General features: G+C 35.7%; 2 protein-coding genes across 2 annotated transcripts; one reads left to right on the forward strand and one right to left on the reverse strand.

Moving 5' to 3' along the window:
* Positions 1-2,790: 2,790 nt before the first annotated feature.
* LOC126721991 (putative disease resistance RPP13-like protein 1) lies at positions 2,791-3,849 on the reverse strand. Its single transcript, XM_050425131.1, has one exon. The coding sequence runs from the start codon at positions 3,847-3,849 to the stop codon at positions 2,791-2,793; it is 1,059 nt and encodes a 352-aa protein (XP_050281088.1).
* A 4,349-nt stretch (positions 3,850-8,198) lies between these two features.
* LOC126722334 (uncharacterized) lies at positions 8,199-18,187 on the forward strand. The gene is made up of 4 exons (XM_050425485.1): positions 8,199-8,373; positions 9,163-9,252; positions 12,096-12,363; positions 17,710-18,187. The coding sequence occupies exons 1-4, from the start codon at positions 8,331-8,333 to the stop codon at positions 17,975-17,977; spliced, it is 669 nt and encodes a 222-aa protein (XP_050281442.1). The 5' UTR covers positions 8,199-8,330; the 3' UTR covers positions 17,978-18,187.
* Positions 18,188-19,832: the final 1,645 nt, after the last annotated feature.

Here is a 19,832-nt window from a genome sequence, read left to right on the forward strand (position 1 = left end):
CAAGAAGGGATAGAGGAAGAGGGAGAGCAAGAGCCTACAAATGAGGACTTGGATACAAGTAAAAAAAGAAAGAAAGACTACCTCAGATGTTTGGGCTCATTTTACAAGGAAGAAAGTTGATGGAAAATTTAAAACCCAATGCCATCATTGTAACAAACTTTACTTGGGTGAGTCTAGCCAAGGTACAACTCATTTGCGTAATCATTTAGCAAGATGTCCATGGATGAAGTTTAAAAATATAAGAGATATGCGACATCAAGTCTTAATTAAACAACAAAATAAGGTGGATGGAACTATGAGTTTGAATGCTTACCAATTTGATCAAATTAGAGTTAGGAATAAGCTTGTCATATGGTCATCCTACATGAATATCCCTTTTTAACAGTTGACCACATTGGGTTTAGAGAATTTGTGGCTGATCTTCAACCTATGTTTAAACTTGTCACAAGAAATACTTTGAAGAGTGACATTTTTAAAATCTATGATAATGAGAGGGAGAAAGTTTTGAAGATGACGGACAAGAATGAAAGTAGGATGGCAATTACAACTGATATGTGGACTTCAAGTAACAAAAAGAGAGGGTTTATGGTCATTACCACTCATTTTATTGATCATACTTGGACGTTGCAAAGCCAGGTTTTAAGGTAATTTTTTTATCTATAAATTGAATGTTAAAGACTTTACATTTAGAATGTTTATTGAGTTATGTTAAATTGAATGTTTATTGAATTATGTTATAATTATTCATATTATTTTTCTAGGTTTGTTTATGTTCTTTCTCCACACATGAAAATGTCTTTGCTGAAGTCCTTGTTGATTGTTTTTTAGAGTGGAACATTGATAGGAAGTTGCCCACAATAATTTTTGATAATTGTAGTACTAATGATGCCATGATAAGACTTCTCTTGAATAAGCTTGATACTGGTTCTCTTATGTTGGGTGGGTTTATGTTGCATATGAGGTGTGCTGCACATATTTTGAATTTGATTGTTCAATATGGGTTGTCTCTTATTGGTGATGGTATTGAAAGGATTCGTGATAGTGTGATTTATTGGACTAGATCACCAAAAAGGAGGCAGAAATTTGAAGAAAATGCATGTCAATTGCGTGTTCAATGCATCAAAGAATTAGTCTTAGATTGTAAAACACGTTGGAATTCAACTTACTTAATCCTTTCTACTACATTGATTTATAAAGATGTTTTCTTGCGTTTGGCTAAACGTGAAACATCTTATACTTGTCTACCACATGATTATGATTGGGAGGTAGCCAAAGATATTTGTGGAAGGTTGGAGTTGTTTCATAGTGTTACTGAGTTTTTCTTTGGTCGTAAGTACCCCACAACTAATATGTATTTTGCTTTGGTGTGTGAATTGAAAATTGCATTGAATGAATGGAGTGTCTTCAAGTGAGATGATAAGTATGGTGGCAGAAAGCATGCTTGCTAAATTTAATTCTTATTGGGCTAATGTTAGTGTTGTTATGGCTGTTACTGCTATCTTAGATCCAAGATATAAGATGAAGTTATTGGAGTTTTATTATCCTAACATTTATGGTGATAATTCTGATTTGGAGATTGAAAAAATTAAGAATCTTTGTTATGATTTGCTTGATGAGTATGGAGATTTAGATGAGTCTCCTGTAGATAATAAAGAAAGTTCTCATATACCTGCAAGTACTTCAAATCAAGTGGCACAAATGAAATTTAGGTTGAGTGGGGCAATGTCATGTTTTGATTTGTTTGTGAACAATAGTTCAAGTAGTTCAAAGAAACATGGGAGGGCTAGAATGAAATTTGATCATTTCATTGATGAGAGAGTCTTGAATAGGAGTGTAGACTTTGATATTTTGGCATGGTGGAAAAGTAATGGCCTCAAGTATTCTACTTTACAAAGAATTGCAAGAGATATTTTAGCCATTCCTGTTACAACTGTTACTTCAGAATCTGCCTTTAGCAATAGTGGGAGACTTTTAAGTCCACACCGTAGTAGGCTACATCCCAAGACTATAGAGGCAATGATGTGTGCTCAGAATTGTTTATGGAGTGAATCAACGGTTAGCAATTGTCTAATTTCTATTTATAAAATCAAAATTGTGTTTTTATATTTGCTAGTTGCAGTTTAATGAAGTTTATTCCATTTTTTAATTCATTGTTGTTGTAGGTTCTTCAACTATATCTAGAGATTGTACATTTCAATCAATTCTTGATGATGGGGAGCCAAATGAAGATGAAAGGAGTTGTGTCACAATTGATGGGAGTTGTGTAACAATTGTGGAAGATTAAACATTTTGTATTAATTTAGAAGCTTTTTTAATTTCTTAGCTTTGTTGGATTAGTTTGTTAGTTTGTAATTATTCTAAACTTGTGAGATTTATTTTGTAAATTTTTAATTTCTTGGACTCGTTGGACTTTTGATACTTATTTCTTGGACTTGTTGGATTTATTTTATTTTTATGTTTAGCTGGTGATTTTAGTTATGATAATAAGGAGAATTTTCAGGTGGTGGCTGGATTCCAGCAACACCGGATGCAATGAGCTTACTTAAGCTGGAACTGTCGGGGGCTTGGGAACCCTTAGATAGAAGATGAACTAATTGCTTTGGTTAGCAATAAAGATCCCAAAATTGTTTTCTTAATGGAAACAAAACTTGAGAAAATTCCAATGGAAATAATAGGTCATAAGATGCAGTTTAACAATATTTTTGTTGTGCCATGTGTGAACATCGCTGGCGGTCTAGCATTGTTATGGAGAGAGGAGATTAACTTGGATATTCAAACGTATTATGATCGTCACATTGATGCTTTCATAAACGTATTAGAAAATTTTTCCAATGATGGGAGATGGCGTGGCAATTCCCCTTGCAATTTGGGGCATTGAGAGATAAAAAGATTACGCAAGCGAGGGAATCCTCCATGCTCAATTCCATAAGGAATCCAATCTTGCCATTCTTGCATATCTTCAAAGCAAAGTGTTTCTAAGTTTTGAAAAGATTTCAACCGACCTTCCCCATAAAACTCAGGACCAATGGTCTGCACCATAGGCATACTCTTAATGACAAGGAATTTGAGGGAGGATAGATGTCCAATAGTAGGTAAGGATATGCATTGTTTACATCTGACAATCCTTAGGTCCTCAATATGAGAAAATGAATGGTCTCCTAACCATGTTGGGAATTTCACACCAATATAGCCATCAATTGAAAGTTCTTTCACCGTTGTTGAAGGCCGTAGCATGTCAAGAATATCTTTTGTAATGCTTGCATATTGTATATCATTAAGTGCGAACCTCCATTTGATCTCTAGTGCATCTAAATTCTTCTTACCATTTAAATTTGCCCTTCTTGCATCCTCAACATCGAGCACATTCTCCAAACTTGAAATGCATAATCTTCCCCGAAGAAACTCCAAGTTCATCAAGTCTCCTATTTTGGATCCTTTATCTTTTCCCACAACAAAATTAGATAATGTTTGTAGGTTCTTTAGTTTTTCAATTCCCACCGGGATTTCTCTAATTAAATAGGCATTTGTAATGTCAAGATAACGAAGATTAATTAGATCCCTAATTTTCTCCGGTAACTTTGTAAGTTTGTGACAATCTTTCAACATCAACGTCTGCAAATTGTGTAGAGAACTTGTTGATTCTGGTAAACTTCTAATTGGAGTATCAGAAAGGTTGAGGTATCTTAAATGTTTCAGATCACCGATTGAGCTTGGTAGCTCAATGATGTTATATCCACATAGAGATAATACTCTTAAGCATCTTAGTTGTGGCAACAAACAATTAGGAACATAGTTTGTTAAGTAGCTTGACGACTCGATTGGTCCGGGTAAGAATGTTCGTAAATGCATATTTTTGGTCCAATATGGAGATCCGGAGACCACCAACTGGGAAAACTCCTGGTCCTTACTCAAAGCTTTGAGTCACCGAAGCAATTATCCTTGGGTGGCTATGGGGGATTTTAAGGAAATTATTTTGGCTGAAGAAAAACAAAGGGGTTTGGATAGGCCCGAAGCTCAAATGCAAGGTTTCAGAGATGCTTTGGATTGTTGTAGGTTGAAATATCTAGGGTTTAATGGTTTTCCTTTCACTTGGTGTAATAGGAGACCTGGAGATCAAAATATGTGGATTAGACTAGATAGGGGTGTGGCAACAGTTGAGTGGATCCTTCGCTTCCCTACTACTAGGATCCACCATTTGGACTGTTTTCATTCAAATCACAAACTGATTATCCTATGCATGGACTCAGAGTTGAACAGGTTTTACAGGAAAAGCTAGCCATTCCGGTTTGAAGCTATGTGGCTCAAAGATAGCACATGTGAGGAGGTGATTAGAAACTCTTGGAAGCAATCTGATCTGCCTAGGTCGGTGTGGAATTTCAACAGAAACATTTCTTCATGTTAGGATAATCTTAGGGTGTGGAACCAAAATACTTTTAGGCATGTCTGTAACACTTTGCAACGAAGTATGAGGGAATTGAAGTTAGCGGAAGAATATGATGAATACAGGTCCAATCCGAGGCATATCTTTGAGCTTAGAACCCGTATTGAGGAGCTAAAGAATAGAGAAGAGTGTATGTGGAAGTAAGGGTCTAGAACCAAGTGGTTAAAGGAGGGTGATAAAAATACGAGGTATTTTCATTGCAGGGCTAACCAAAGAAATAAAAGAAATTATATTGCAGGTTTGGAGGATGATACGGGTACATGGTGGGAGGATGAAGGCCGAATGGGTGGGCTGATTGAGGGCTACTTCAACTCTTTATTTTCCACCTCTTATCCGTCTGATTTTGATGACATTCGTAGTGGCATCCAACCAGAAATTTCAGATGAGATGAATGATGTCTTGGCCCAGGAGTTCACTACTGATGAGATTCAACATGCCCTTAAGCAAATGGCCCCTACCACTGCCCCTGGACCCGATGGTATGTCTCCTATCTTCTACAAAACTTTTTGGAATATTGTGGGTAATGATGTGATTAAAACTATGCTTGATGCTCTTAACTTAGGGTATGTCCATGAATCCCTCAAAGAAACATTTATTGCCCTTATTCCAAAAGTCAAAAACCCCAAAAAGGTTTCAGATTTTAGGCCCATTAGTCTATGTAATGTGGTTTATAAATTGATATCCAAAGTGGTGGTTAATCGGTTGATAAAAATCCTTCCTAATATTGTTTCTGATTCCCAAAGTGCTTTCCTACCAGGGAGGCTTATAACTGATAATGTGCTAGTAGCCTTTGAGACACTACATTACCTCAAACGTAAGACCCAAGGGAAAGATGGGTATATAGCACTAAAATTAGACATAAGCAAAGCTTACGATAAGGTTGAATGGACTTTTCTGGAGAAGGTTATGAGGCATTTGGGGTTTGTTGAAAGTACTATAAAATTGATTATGTCGTGTACGTCATCTATCACTTATGCTGTTCTCCTCAATGGGCAACCTGTGGGGAATATAAAACCTTCCAGAGGTTTAAGGCAAAGGGACCCATTATCCCCTTACTTGTTTTTACTTTGTGCTTTTGGGTTGCAAAGTTTGCTCTATAAAGCTGAGGTTAATGGTGAAATTAATGGGGTTGCTATCTGCCGTAATGGTCCAAGAATTTCTCACTTATTTTTGGCAGATAATAGTGTGGTGTTTTGTAGAGCTAAGGAGGAGGAATGTTAAAAAAAATTGATTTACACTCTATTTATGAAAGAGGATCGGGGCAAAAAATTAATAGAGATAAAACTAATATTTTTTTCAGCTCTAATACTCCTCTTGGGGATTAGATTGCCATACAACAGCTTCTGGGTGTGCCTGCAATTCGCCAATATGAAAAATATCTTGGGTTGCCAGCACTTGTGTTTCGAGCAATAAAACAAAGTTTTATCTATCTCAAAGAAAGGGTTTGGAAGAAGCTCCAAGGGTGGAAGGAAAAAATCCTTTCCCAAGCAGGTAGAGAAGTGCTCATTAAGTCTATCATTCAGGCTATTCCAACATACACGATGAGTTGTTTCAAGCTTTCGAAAGGGTTTGTTAAGGAGTTGGAGGTTCTTATACGAAAGTTTTGGTGGGGATATAGCAGTGATAATAGAAAGGTTCATTGGGTAAAATGGGAGAGGTTATGTGAGGCTAAGGAAGTTGGGGGGTTAGGGTTTAAAGAAATAGAGAAGTTTAATGATTTATTGCTTGCTAAGCAGGTTTGGCGAATGATCAACAACCCAAACTCTCTATGCCACCGTGTGTTCAAAGCTAGATTTTTTCCAAATTATTCGATTCTTGAAGTAAAAGATTCATCCACTGGGTCTTATGCGTGGAAGAGCATCCTAAGTGCTAGAGATGTGATTAGAAAAGAAATGGTTTGGAGGATTGGGAATGGTAGTACAGCTAGAATTAAAGAAGATAATTGGCTGCCCGTTAAGTCCAATAGATCTGTTACCTCTCCCCTTACCTCTCTTCAACCTGAAACCAAGGTAAGTGCTTTGATTAATCAAGACCTTGGTATATGGAAAATAGAGATGGTTGAGAATTTTTCCTCCCCCGTGAAGCCTCAATAATCTTGGGTATCCCACTTAGCAGCAGATTGTCGCCTGATCGACCCACATGGGGTTTAACAGCCAATGAATTGTTCTCTACAAAGAGTGCCTACAAGCTGTTGGTCTCCCTTGATAACTTAGAATCTGCAAGCAGTTCGAATGGAGCCTCTCAGAGGAAATTTTGGAAGGGTGTATGGAGTTTAAGAGTGCCGAATAAGGTTAAACATTTCGCATGGAGGGCCTACAACAATGCTCTCCCTACGATGTCAAAGTTGGCACATCGGCACATTAGCACCTCTGATCTTTGTGAGCAATGCAAGGCTACTCCCGAGGACACCATCCATGCTCTGTGGGCGTGCAAAGAGTTGGAGGGAGTTTGGGGTTCTCTATCCTGGGCTCGTTCCACTTCTCTAGCCTGCCCTCAAAGTTTTAACGATTTATTGGATTATTTTCTGCAAGTACATGAGGATTATAGGAAGGAACTGTTCATCATGGTGGCCTGGGCTGTGTGGAACCGTCACAACTCATTGAAATTTGGCCATCCAACCGTAGTTGTGGACTGTTTCAGCTCCAAGGCAGGTGCCATGCTTCAAGAATTTCTATCGGTGCAAGCTCCCCCTGTTCCGGCTCCCATAACTGCTGCTCTTCATCAATGGAAACCTCCAGAGTATCCATTTTTCAAGGCAAACTTCAATGCAGCAGTATTCAAGACCAGCTCCTCTATTGGTATCGGTGTGATCATTCGAGACAACATGGGAGAAGCAATTGGAGCTCTAACAATGCCAATCCCTTTAGCCAACTCAGTAGCAACCATGGAAGCTTTGGCTTGTCGTAGGGCGGTGTTGTTCACCAAGGAAATAGAACTCTTAGACATGATCTTTGAAGGTGATTCTGCAGAAGTGATCCAAGCAATCATCCTAGAGAATTTGGACCACCCGGACTTTGGTCATATTATTGATGATATCAGGATTTTAGCTTCAAACTTAAACTCATTTTAGTTTTGTCATGTGAAACATAATTGTAATGTAGTTGTTGACGCTCTCGCTAAAAGAGCAAAAATTCCTCGAGCCTAGATGTTTGGCTTGAAGATGTACCGGATGATATTGTTCACCTTCTTTCTTTTGATGTTCCTTAAGCAATAATAGTTTCTACTAGGCCAAGTTTTGGTCTGGTTTCTCAAAAAAAAAAAAAAAAAAAAAAAAAAAGCTAGGTGATTTATTGATTTAAAATCTTAGTTATGATTTATTGAATTATGATTATAATATTAGTTATGGTTTATTGATTTATAGATTTATAAGTAACAAGTGATTTATTGGTAACAGGTGATTTATTGATTTATGATTAGTAGTTTATGATTTGGACTGATTTGACATTTGGGCCACGTTATCTAGGCTTGAATTAGAATATATGGGCTTGAATGTAGGCAAAAATAAATTTGGGTTTCAATTCTTTTTTTTTTTTTTTGGGTTGGGCTTGGCATTTGGGCCACGTTATCTAGGCTTGAATTAGAATATGCAAGCTTGAATGTAGGCAAAAATAAATTTGGACTTCAATTCTTTATTTTTTTTTGGGCCACGAATTGGGTCCAATCCCTTAACAAAAAAACCCTGTTTAGTAAACGGACCGGGTCTGGCCGCGGGTCGGGTCCAGGTATAAAAAACCCGGCCCCGAACCTGACCCGTGGCATTCCTAGATAGAATTGGTTCGAACTCAGAATCTGAACCGACTCATCGTGAGAAGGAAAAAGTAAAACAAAACCAGCAGAAGGCCACAATCGAAGTCCATCGCGAGAGCGAAGAAGAAGAAGAAGAAGAGAAATGTATCATCCTACCAGAGGTGGCGTTCGCGGTGGTCGAGATCGTAAGCTCTCTCTCTCTCTCTATTAGGGTTCTTGTCTCCACGCTTAATCCGTTGCTATGTAATTTGATTTCATGGAATTCCTTTTTTTCCTTAGAATTAATCGAATTTGTGTTATCCTTTCTCTTCTGCGCTTGATCTTTGGAGAATTGCATAATCAAATTCATTTTTCCCGTGGAAATTTAAAATGTTGTTATTGCAGGTTTCTGTGATGCTTATATAACTATGAACAAACCCTAGTTGTCTCACTAGTTTGAATTTGAAATAAATAAGAAAAAGGAGATGATGGTTTTTTTTATTTTTTGTTAATCACTAGAGCTTTTTTTAGTGTAACTTAAAGTGATTGAATTGAATCCCTTGTGCGATGATGCATAGGTTGATTTGGATAATACATTTTATATATATGTTGACGACGTAGGAATAGAATCTATGAGCAATTGGCCTCACCCCTGACGGCTTAAGCAGTTTATGCTCATGCCCAGGAGCATATATATATATATGTCTATCATGCTCAAACATGCTGTTTTCAGTATTATAAGCAAGAAAAAATTCATTTAAATTTTGGTTTGCAAGCATGTTATGTATTGACGAGCATAATTCAATACCTTGAGGGTTTTGCTTCAGTGACTTGGTAAGCAATTAATGCGTCTGCTTTCTCTTAAATGATGTAAAATTTAGAAAAAATAAATCCTCTAATGGGGATTAAGTTGAAAAATAGTTTTGATAGGATGTCATCTTCCTTCTTATTTGAATCTTTCTGTTAATCTTTGGTGTGTTGCTTGTAATGTACAGAATTTAGTTGGGATGACGTAAAGGCTGATAAGCATCGGGAGAACTATATTGGTCACAGTATCAAGGCTCCTGTTGGAAGATGGCAGAAAGGTGAGATCTTGTAATGTGACTTTAACTTCTGCCATTAAATATTGCAGTCCCGAAGCCCTTGGTTGTATAGATGGCATTTTACTGGGTATGGATCTGTCTTATGTTTACCATTCTTTGTCACATCTATTTAGTTTATTTTAGACTTCACCACTGATTCAAGATGAGGTTCCATGGTTTGTACTTTTTGCAAATGATATTGTGTTAGATTGTCTATTGTTGAGATGATAGTGGGAGTTAACTCTAAGTTGGAGGTTTGAGGGATAATTTAGAATCTAACGGTTTTAGCTAAATGGAAATAAACTTAGCGGTATTTCATTTCACCTCTTGGGTAGCACTATTTCATTTCTGTGTTCCCACTTCCCTCCTTCCTCCCTCTCTCCTTTCTCTATATTGCCTCTTTATTTCCTCTTCACTATAGATTTTGTTTTCATCATATAGTTTTTTAGGCATTAGCTTTGGTAGTTCTGTCTCTCTTTCTAGAAGTTTGTTGTAAAACCTATTGGTAGAGTAATTATTTATAGAAGCTCGTTGTATGATCTATTATTAGATCGTTACTTTATCACCTTCTTATTTTTTGTCCATTAGCTCATTCCCTGCTTGTGCATATGCTTTAGACGTTTGGGATTGATTGGGTCATGCCAGCTTCTATTGTAGACTTATTATTTTGTTGGCAACATTGGCTTCGGAAACATAATTCCGATATTTGGAATTTGGTTCCAGGCGGTTTGATGTGGACTATTTGGATAGAACATAATTAGCGTTCTTTTGAGGATACTAAGAAGTCATTGGCTCAATTGTTAGATTTGTGACAGTGAACTCTCTTCAATTGGTCTTGGTGTTGGGGTTTCTCAGTTTGTTCTTCTCTTATTGATTTTCTTTTGTCTCTTAGAATAGCTTTTTCATTCCTTTATTTCTCTATTTTTCTGTGTTGTTCTTTGTTCACTATTGTGAACACTTTGTATTTTTTCATCTCTTCCTTTTTTAATAATATTACTTTCTTACCCATCCCCCCCCCCCCCCCCCAAAAAAAAAAAGCTTTTCTTAAAACCTATTGTTAGATTTATTAATTTATAGAAACTTGTCATAAAACCAATTGTTAGAATAATTAATAGAGCCTAAACCGTGTAAATCCTATTTTGATATCAATTAAAAGACCTAATTTCTTCATGCAACACATGTCAAAGACACGTGATTATAATATTTCAATACATTAAAAATGCATATTATTTAAGTTCTATATGTTTAATAACTATATTTATAATTTGACACCTCGCTTCAATCAGGCTAGTGTCTTTTTGTCGCCTCATGCCTTGGGCAATACAAGGCCTTGGTGCCTTAAGGTTGCCTTTCACCTTTGACTACTAGCATTAATTTTGATGGAATTAATGGCAAAGTCTCAACTCAACCCTCCCTCATTTTTCCCCAAAGAGGAGCCACCCCAAGCTTTGAAAGGATGACTTCATTTCATATCTTATCTTTTCCAGTATTCCCATAAATGTCTTAGCATTGTTGGCTACACTCATAACTGGCTTGGTAAGAGGTTTGTTACCATGGTTTTGGCTTTCGATTAAGTGCACCTTTGTATGGTATTGTAGTCTTGGGAGGTGTGTCTTGGACTTAATATTACCTTCAACTTTTTTTTTTTTTTTTTTTAATGTGAAGTGGCTGCTCTTATATCATAAATGCATTTATTTATGTTTTGCATTCTCAAATTCTCATATAAGAGCATGAGTTGATAAAGTATCTTCTCTAGTAAGGCATAGTGTTAGTTCCAATATTTCCATGAGGCTTCAAAGATGCTAAAAATAGGAAGCTTTTTTTTGGGGGGTAAGAACGCGCTGGAGTTGGTTCAAGACTTTTGATTGAAATCTTGGCCTTTGACTTTAGAAGCTAGGTTGTTTTATTTTTTTTGGTAGAACTACTGCATACCTATTGTGACAAGGTTTGTGCCTCCTTTTTGGCCCTTTTTAGTGAAAAACAAAACATGTTCTAGTGACTTTTTGTGGTGGAAGACTACTTCTCTGTTGAGGTGGAGGGAGGGGGTTTTTGAATTAATTTTTTTCCCCGCGGTTCCTTTTTCTATTACTATGTGAGTAAACATATTCTACTATCATATGATTCTGTATAAAATTTGATTGTTATTAAGATAGCTGACTCGAAATCATTGGGACTAAGGCTTGGTGGTTGTTCTTGTTATTACGATCAGAAACTGTTTTGAGAACTGCATTGAAGTGGTAGTTGTCTTTCCTTTTCAATTGTGCATTATCTTCTTTTGTTATTAATTTATAAAAGAGCAAAAGGCATTAATTTGTGATATCACATATAATAAAAGCTAGGGTTTTAATGTCTTAATTATAACTTTATAGGTAGTCTTTAAATTTATCTTCAGTTTATTGTATCTATGATGGTTAAGTAATCATATGATCATTTTCATTTTGTTGCTTACTTGGTAGACATTGCAAAGACTCATATAATGACTTAATATGGAATTAATCCTGGTCATGGTCAAATAGATTAATGATCCATCTCTAGAAACATTGATAAGAAGTAGTGCAGTTAGAACTTTCCCCATTTTTGGCTGCATACTCGAGGGTTCTTTTAAGTGTCATCAGTAATTTTTAAAATAAAGTTTTAAGTTTCATCAGTATGAGGCTAATGGCTTGAATTTGAAGTGACTCTCTGATTCGACAGCCACTAGCAATGTTGTTTTGTTGCTGAATTTTGTACAAACTTTGTTTTTTGAATTTAGAAACTTCGCTTACTGCTCTTTCATGTAATACTATACAAATTGTGGTTCTTAGCTGATAAGCAATTCTGAATGGCTTCTTTTATTGATGCAACAGGGAAAGATCTACACTGGTATACCAAGGACAAAAAATCTTGGAATGCAGAAATGGAGGCTGCAAAAGAAGAAATAAAAAGAATTAAGGAACAGGAGGAGCAAGCCATGAGGGAGGCCCTAGGCTTAGCTCCTAAACGTGCTAGCCGACCTCAAGGTAATCGGCTTGATAAGCATGAGTTATCTGAACTTGTGAAGCGAGGCTCTACTGCAGAGGACTTGGGTGCAGGCCATGCTGAAGCTGCTCATGTTCATGGTCTTGGTTTCGCAAGGTATGTCTGAGAAAAAAAAAAAAAAAAAAAATGATTAGGTTCTGCCCTTATGCCATTCTTCCAATTTGATATTGTATTTCTAGTTTTTTTCATGATGCAAAACCAATTTTGAAATACATAATGGCATTTCTGGCTTGCAACTTTTTCTAGAAAGTTTTTGAAATACTGTGACACGGTACAAATACAGAGAAGGATGCCATCCTTTTTTGGGGCCAATGTAAGGTTTAAGTAATGACAGAGTGGGTTAAAAAGTTTTAAAAAACGATAGTTGACTTCAACTGGTTGGGCAAGGGATAATATATGCCCATATGGTTGAACTACCCAGAAAGCTTGTCTATATTAACCTTATCATGGGACAAGTTGTGGATAATTAAGTGTAGGGGTGTAAACGGTTTGGGTCGGTCGGTGTTGGCAGTTTTTGCACCGAACCAAGAATTTCGGTTTTAACATATTGAGCACCGAAACCGACTTGTAAGGAAGGGACGCCAAACTGACCGATTGCATTTGATTTCGGTTCTGTTCGGTTGGGTTTTGGTGTTTAGGATGTGAGAAACAAAAGCAATAAAAAAAAATAAAAAAAAAGAGAAGAAGATTTTTTTTGCATCAAACAGAGATATTATTGAAAGACAAAAGCAGTACAACAACTAACAAGAAAAGCAAGACCAACACAGACTCTGTTTTCAACACAAAATACAGAGCAACACACAGGAAAAAACATAAAACAAAAACTAAGACTAAGCTACCATCTACAACAAAAGGTAGCAGCTCAGCACCCAAACACCAAGCAAACACAAAAAAATATACTCAAAATCATGTATATATTCGGAGAACATACCAAAATAAGAAAAAACCTATCTCCCTTTGCTTTCCCACATTCTCTCACCACCCAAAAACCAAGCACCAAGCAAACACAAGATACATATACTCAAAATCAAGAAGATTGTGGTTTTTTTTTTTTGGGTTAAACATTTTTTGGATTCTCGAACTTTGTTTTTGAGAGACTAAAAGAAATGGAGAAGAAGAAGGTTGTGGTACCGCTTGTGTGCAACTTTGTTTCTAAGAGACTAAAAGAAATGGAGAAGAAGAAAGTTGTGGGGAGAATGGCAAAATGGAGAAGAGGAAGGTTGTGGGGAGAATGGCTGCAGCTTGAAGTGGGAGAGAAGAGATAAAACATAGGGTTAGTAGGGTTATAAAACAAACCCAAAACCGAGTAGTTTTGTGTTAATAAAGAGAGAAAAATTAAAAATGCATTTACCATGGGTCAAACCTGAGTGAAAGGTGTGAACACGTGCATCTTTGCCACTATGCTACCAGGAACTTTCTTGATATAAATTGTATATATTAATATTTAATATATTTTGGTTCGGTTTTGGTCGGGTTGGCGTTTTTGTGTGGGACACTGAAACCGAAACCTTTTGGTTTCAGTTTCAAGAAATTCAAACCGAAATTGAACCATACCAAAACCGAACTGAAAAATTGGACTCGGTTCGGGCAATTTCAGCCGGTTTTTTCGGTTTACCAGTTTTTTGCACACCCCTAATTAAGTGCATCTTTTGGAGCAGACTAGAGTTTTCCTTGATTGGTCTGTTCTCCAACTTTTATGTGATAAGTTGAATAATAGTTTGAATACTTTGGTATTCAGACACATTTTTTATTTGTTTTAATGCAAATTCAGAAGAAAATATGTATGCTAGGAATGAAGGGGCAATGTGCTGAGGTCACAGAACATGATGATGGTGCTGCTGGCTTCTGAGTTATAGTATGACTTACTAATGCTTGGGTGCAGGCCCAGCCATATATGATAAAAAATCAAAAAATTACTTACTTAAAGAGTGACAAATTATCCTTAGATGTATATTAAAATATTGGCCAAACTAGAACTTTAAGTTGCCTACTTATGGTTTGAAATTTAACACTTTACACACCTGAGGTTTGATAGAAATTTAAGTTGCCTACCTTTGAATTAAAATCCCATGATGCAAGTGTTCTGCTAGATTCTTTTTTATCTTATTTGATCTTGTATTTTTATGGTTTTTGTGTTTTTGGAGGAAAGAGACATAAAAGTGGAACAAAATTACATATTTAGCCCTGTTTTTGACAGAGGTGGGTTATGGAACTCTAACTGAGCTAACCTCAAATAGGTAAAGTGTCAAATTTTAAACCGCAGGTAGGTAACTTAAATTTCGGCCAAACCACAGGTGGGTAAGTTATAATTTGCCCTAAAATATTTGTCTTAATTTTTCCAAAAAAAAAATTTAATTATATTTGTCTTATAATTATCTTGATTTATTAGCTATTATTTGGGTGAGTCCAAGTTTGAATTACCATAGTCCAGGCCTGGCCCAAGAATTAAAGTTCTAGAAAGTAGTCTTTGCTTGGGCCTAATGGGCCTCTCAAATATGAAGGTGGGATGTGTGGGTTGAGATGGTTCTTTCTTTTGCCATAGCTTTATAATTCTTAGCACAGGAGTTACCTGCTTCTTTGTTCATGCCTGGATCAGCCTGATTTCAGCTTGAATTTTCTACCTTTTTTGTTTGGGTTTGGTTTTGGGGAATAGAATCAGTGCTTCTAATCTTTTGAATGTGGTTCCTAAAAGTGTTCCTCACGTGTCTTTTGAACAATATCTGGCATAGGTAGCTTGCTAATCAGTGTGCTTATGCGGCCTTCTAACTGCACAATTCCAATTGTTGCGTGCATGCACACCTGCTAGAGAAAAGAAACATGACTCCAAGTGAGGTTATGTAGGAATGTAGTGTGTTAGGAAACAGGAAACCTAATTCAGATATATGGGATGAAAACAATAGAAAAGAAAGAGCAGAAAAGATCAATTCACACACAAACAAAAACACAGATTTAGTTTACCCAAAACAAGAGTTATGTGGTTATGTCCACAGGGTTGCTGCAATTTTTAATATTGCTACAACAAGAGTTACAGGATCATTAGCACATATATATGACCCTGGGCTACACACATGAGAAACTACAATAATGGGCCTAGGGCATCTAAACTGTGCTCAATTACTGGAAATAACCCCAAAATTGTACTGACACTAATTTTTTTCAATCTGGGGTTTGCTGGCTCCCAAACCTGGGACATAAGCAACACAGTAGATCGTTCTCCACATACATCCCATCACTTTGCTTAATTTTTCTTTATAAGTAATAAGATTTATTGATATCAAAAAAGGCACACCCTAGGACACAGGAAGTGTACAGGGGGCAACAAATCAAGTAAAGAAGTAAATGATTGGTTTTGGAAGCTGACAACCAATCAAATAAGGTTCTAAAAAAAATAACTTTAGGTCTGGCGTGGATCTCTCATTATCTTCAAAACACCTGCTATTTCTTTCCCTACAATGACGCCACATTAAACAATGGGGAACAATTTGTCCATATTTGACCATTTTGATGATGACCAAACCTACCTTGCCAGCAAGCTAGGAGCCCCACCATTGGAGAAAGATCTAGTTGCTGTCTTTAGATTAGTTTTCAATTTTGACATAAAGAATTTCTTGCGTCCGACTTATGTGCAAGATTTGACAGGGACAAGTCTTGTGTGGTTTTGAAGATCAATCTCATAAGTTATCGGAGATAATTGTACTTTTAAGTGTTACTTTCCTAATTGTCTTCGGCCTAGATTATTCTAGAATTTCTAATGCATTAGGAGTCCTGTGTTGGTTTTATCAGGTCTTTTATTTACTAGTCAAATTAGTAGTCCTAGTAGGTAAGAGTCAATGGGTCTACATAAACATGCAAGCCTTGGAGCTCTTCTTCTTTGTTGCACACTGATACTGTTCACAGATAATGCTAAAGTCCCTGAACAGCCACAAACTTCTCCTTTAAATTCCTTCTTTGTGACCTATCAAATCCTTTTCTTTATCTTATTAAAAACCATGAACCCCATATTTTTTCCTAGCCTTTTAGCCATTACTTAACCTTAACCATAAAAACAAACCCTAAATAACCTTTTTGTGCTGCTACCTGGAATTTCTACAACTCTTCTACTGCCAAGTATCAATTTGCAAACCTTAATCCATCTATCAGCCCTAAAGCCACTACTTTAAAACCCTAAAGCTCAATGTAAGATTGGTAGGCAGATTCCTAATTTTGTTTTACCTCAATTTGTTTTTAAAATGATCAAGTGTTAAAATTTACATGCCCCACCATTTGATTGCAGAGATGAGATCTAGAAAGCACAGACACGGACACGGGTACGACACAGCGACATGAGTAGTTTTTGAAAAATTATGACATGAAATGGCTGGTACAAAACCAGTATGACATGGGTATGGCACTCTAAATGAATAGTCCGTGCTTCCTAGGATGAGATTATAATTTTTCGCATTGCAAAGTAACTCCCCACTCCCACCCTTGAAAAGGAAACTGATATTTAATTGAGAACTTGCCATTTTTGCATCATTTTTAGTTGGTTGAAGGCTACAGCTTTAGAAAATTAAGTTTTAAAAAGTTCCTGAAAACAAAAGGTTGCACCTGCTCTAATTAATAGCAATTTTTTTATTAAAAAAGGAAAGTTCAGAAAACACCTTGCTATAAATGCGTTCTCTGCAATTTTTTTTTCTTCTTTTTTCTTGTTCTTAATAAGAGGCTTGTTGGCATATATGCTACTAAATGGCATCTTTCCAGCTATTTCTTAGTGAAGGGATAATTGTTGAACCTGGACCTGCAGCATTTTTACCTTTCAAGATTCACCATTGAATACACATATTAAGATTTTTTTTTTTTTTTTTTTTTTTTTTGAGAAACGAATACACATATTAAGATGGTATCACTTCAACGCAACTTCAGTGTGTTGTTTTATTTTATATTGGACATCTAATTAAATATCCTAGTGGTGAAATTTGAAAAGTTATATTCCAACCGAGTAGATTTATGGTAGCTAGCTGTCTGCTCTCTGTTTTCTTTGACATGGCATACAGTAATGCACTGAACATTTTGGAATTTAAATATGGAGAGACGTATACAAATTACTTAAATTATCCATGAATGGTCAAGCATTAGAGTTGCCAACTAATGCATATATGGGGCTTTTTAAGGAGATTTTAGGTTTTTTTTTTTTTTTTTTTTTTCACATCATGTTTGGTGTTTAGAGCTGCTCTTTCTAATACTTGAAAAGACTCTAATGAAATTGTGGCACCGTACCCTTTAACTCTAACTTGGTGACCTTTTACTATATTTGGTTCTTTTGATTTTACTTTATGTATGTTCATTGAGTGTGAATCTTGGCACCAACCTTTGTACCAATAACCTGTTTCTTTTCTCTTTTACTTTTTTCTTTCATCTTTCTTGTCTTTTCTCCTCTATGTTAATTCTTTTTATGTACTGCAGATTACCTCGCCCTGGGGAGGAAACAAGTTCTCTTCAACCCACAGTGAGTGATGTTTCACCTGAAACGAGAAAGGTGTCTATGGCTGATCAGTCACCAAGAAACACTCAAGAAAAGGAATCAGAGGATGAAAGCAGTCGAAAGAAAAGGAGGCGTGAAGAGAAGAAAAAGGAAAAGCATGAAAGGCGCGAGAAGCGGCATTCTCATGATTTGGATGACAAGAGGAAACACAAGAAAGACAAGGAGAGAAGGAGACACGACTCAGACTAATATGTTCATAAAAATCTGTAACTTGTATTTCACTCTTCTATGTTTGTGATAGATATATTTTTTGGAATTAGATTTTACATATTTTATGTAGTTTCAACTTTCAAATGAAGATTATATGTTTGTATTTGTGCTGGTGATAGACAGACAGACTTGCACGACTGCACAGTCTATTATATAACCGCAGATAGAAGAGAAAATTTGTGTTCACAACTCATGGCTGCAATTTTTATCACAATCATGATGTAGTTGACTGTGAATGTGTTACAAATCCAATTGAGTTTGTTGGTTACTTTGAGAGAACCGAGACTTCTTAATAAAATTAAATAAAAACTAGGTACGTAACATTCCTTCCTTCAAAGAGGTGAAAAGCCACTTGGTGTTGCAAAACTATCTTTAACCTGATTTAAAAGTTGTTGCATGCTTGAATGGTGTGAAGGTGGAATGATTTGATTTTGTGGAGCTCCCATGTCCTTATCTTCGAGTTTGCATTGCCCATCATTTTCCTTAGTTAGCTTCTCTTGTTCATAGAGAGCCAAATTCCTCTCTTTGGTTGTGCATTGCCCACCACCCTCCTTAGTTGGTGTCTCTTGTTCAAATCTAGCCAAACGCAAGACTTGTATCTCTTTCAGTTTGTCCATTGTCCATGCATTCCAATAACTTCGAGGGAGTCTAGACCTCCAAAGTCCAAAGTGAATACTCACTCAATAATAATATTTTTCAGCTCCTTTATTAATCCACCATATAAATAGATGGCTTTATAAGATAAACCTAAGATTTAAATTCAAAAGAAACCTAATCTTTATCTACAACAAGTAGATAAGATTTATTCAAATACTAAGCTAACAATATGATATTCATTATCTGATTACCCAACTCCTAATAACAAAAACAAAATCTTAAATAATAAAATTAAATAAAAACTAAGCACGTAATAAAATGGTGAAGAAAGAATAGAGAGTCTATATGAAAGTTGCTACATCCAAATCTATATATATATATATATATACACACATAAAAGTTGAAGTATCTATACTATTATTTAAGGGGTTTCTTCTGTTTGAGTTCCTCATTTTTTTTTTGTTCAAAAATGTCCCTACATCCTTATTTAAAAACAAAACTAAAAGACAATCTAGTAAAAATACAACTCTAACTCTCACTAAAACATTGCCTAAAAAATAGGGTCACTCTCTTGCTATTTTCAAATTGCTTTATTAACTTATAAATTAAATTCTCAAAATAAAAATTATATATATAAAATAAAAACACTTTTTTTTTTTTTTGGCTATAAAATAGGACCACTAAAAAAAAGAAAGTCTCATCGCACCTGCGAAGCGCGTGTGATAAGGCTAGTAGCATTTAATATTGTTAAGCTCATGTTGCTCCAACTCATCTATCACGTCATTGGCCACATAATCATTTTTTTTTCTTAGTTATTTTTTATTTCTAATTTTTTAGAATATTAAATATATAAATAGTTTGACTTTAAACATTTATTTTTAGTGGTTTTAACTTTACATATGACTTTTTCTTTACCTCTCTCTCTCTCTCTCTCTCTCTCTCTCTCTCTCTCTCTCTCTCTCTCTCTCTCTCTCTCTCTCTCTCTCTCTCTATATATATATATATATATATATCTATTTATATACAATAAAATCAATGAAGAATCAAAAACCAAAAACAATGTCTATACATATCTATTTATATTATATATTATAATATAATAATGGAAGTTTGCTATAAATTTTATAAAACTTTTTTTTGTTACATCACTAGAATCCTTTTTTCTTTTTTTTGCAATTTTTTATTCTATTCAACCTTTCATCGTCTTCAACTCCTGGCTTTTTAATTCAATCATTCA

This window comes from Quercus robur, chromosome 4 (assembly GCF_932294415.1).
Source record: "Quercus robur chromosome 4, dhQueRobu3.1, whole genome shotgun sequence".
Lineage (NCBI taxonomy): Eukaryota > Viridiplantae > Streptophyta > Magnoliopsida > Fagales > Fagaceae > Quercus > Quercus robur.

Excerpts from the sequence above, each read along its gene's own strand:
- LOC126722334 (XM_050425485.1), top strand. The coding sequence starts at position 8,331 with ATGTATCATCCTACCAGAGGTGGCGTTCGCGGTGGTCGAGATC. Across the intron at positions 8,374-9,162 it reads CGTTCGCGGTGGTCGAGATC|AATTTAGTTGGGATGACGTA; the intron begins GTAAGCTCTCTC and ends TGTAATGTACAG. Across the intron at positions 9,253-12,095 it reads TGTTGGAAGATGGCAGAAAG|GGAAAGATCTACACTGGTAT; the intron begins GTGAGATCTTGT and ends TTGATGCAACAG.
- LOC126721991 (XM_050425131.1), bottom strand. The coding sequence starts at position 3,849 with ATGCATTTACGAACATTCTTACCCGGACCAATCGAGTCGTCAAGCTAC.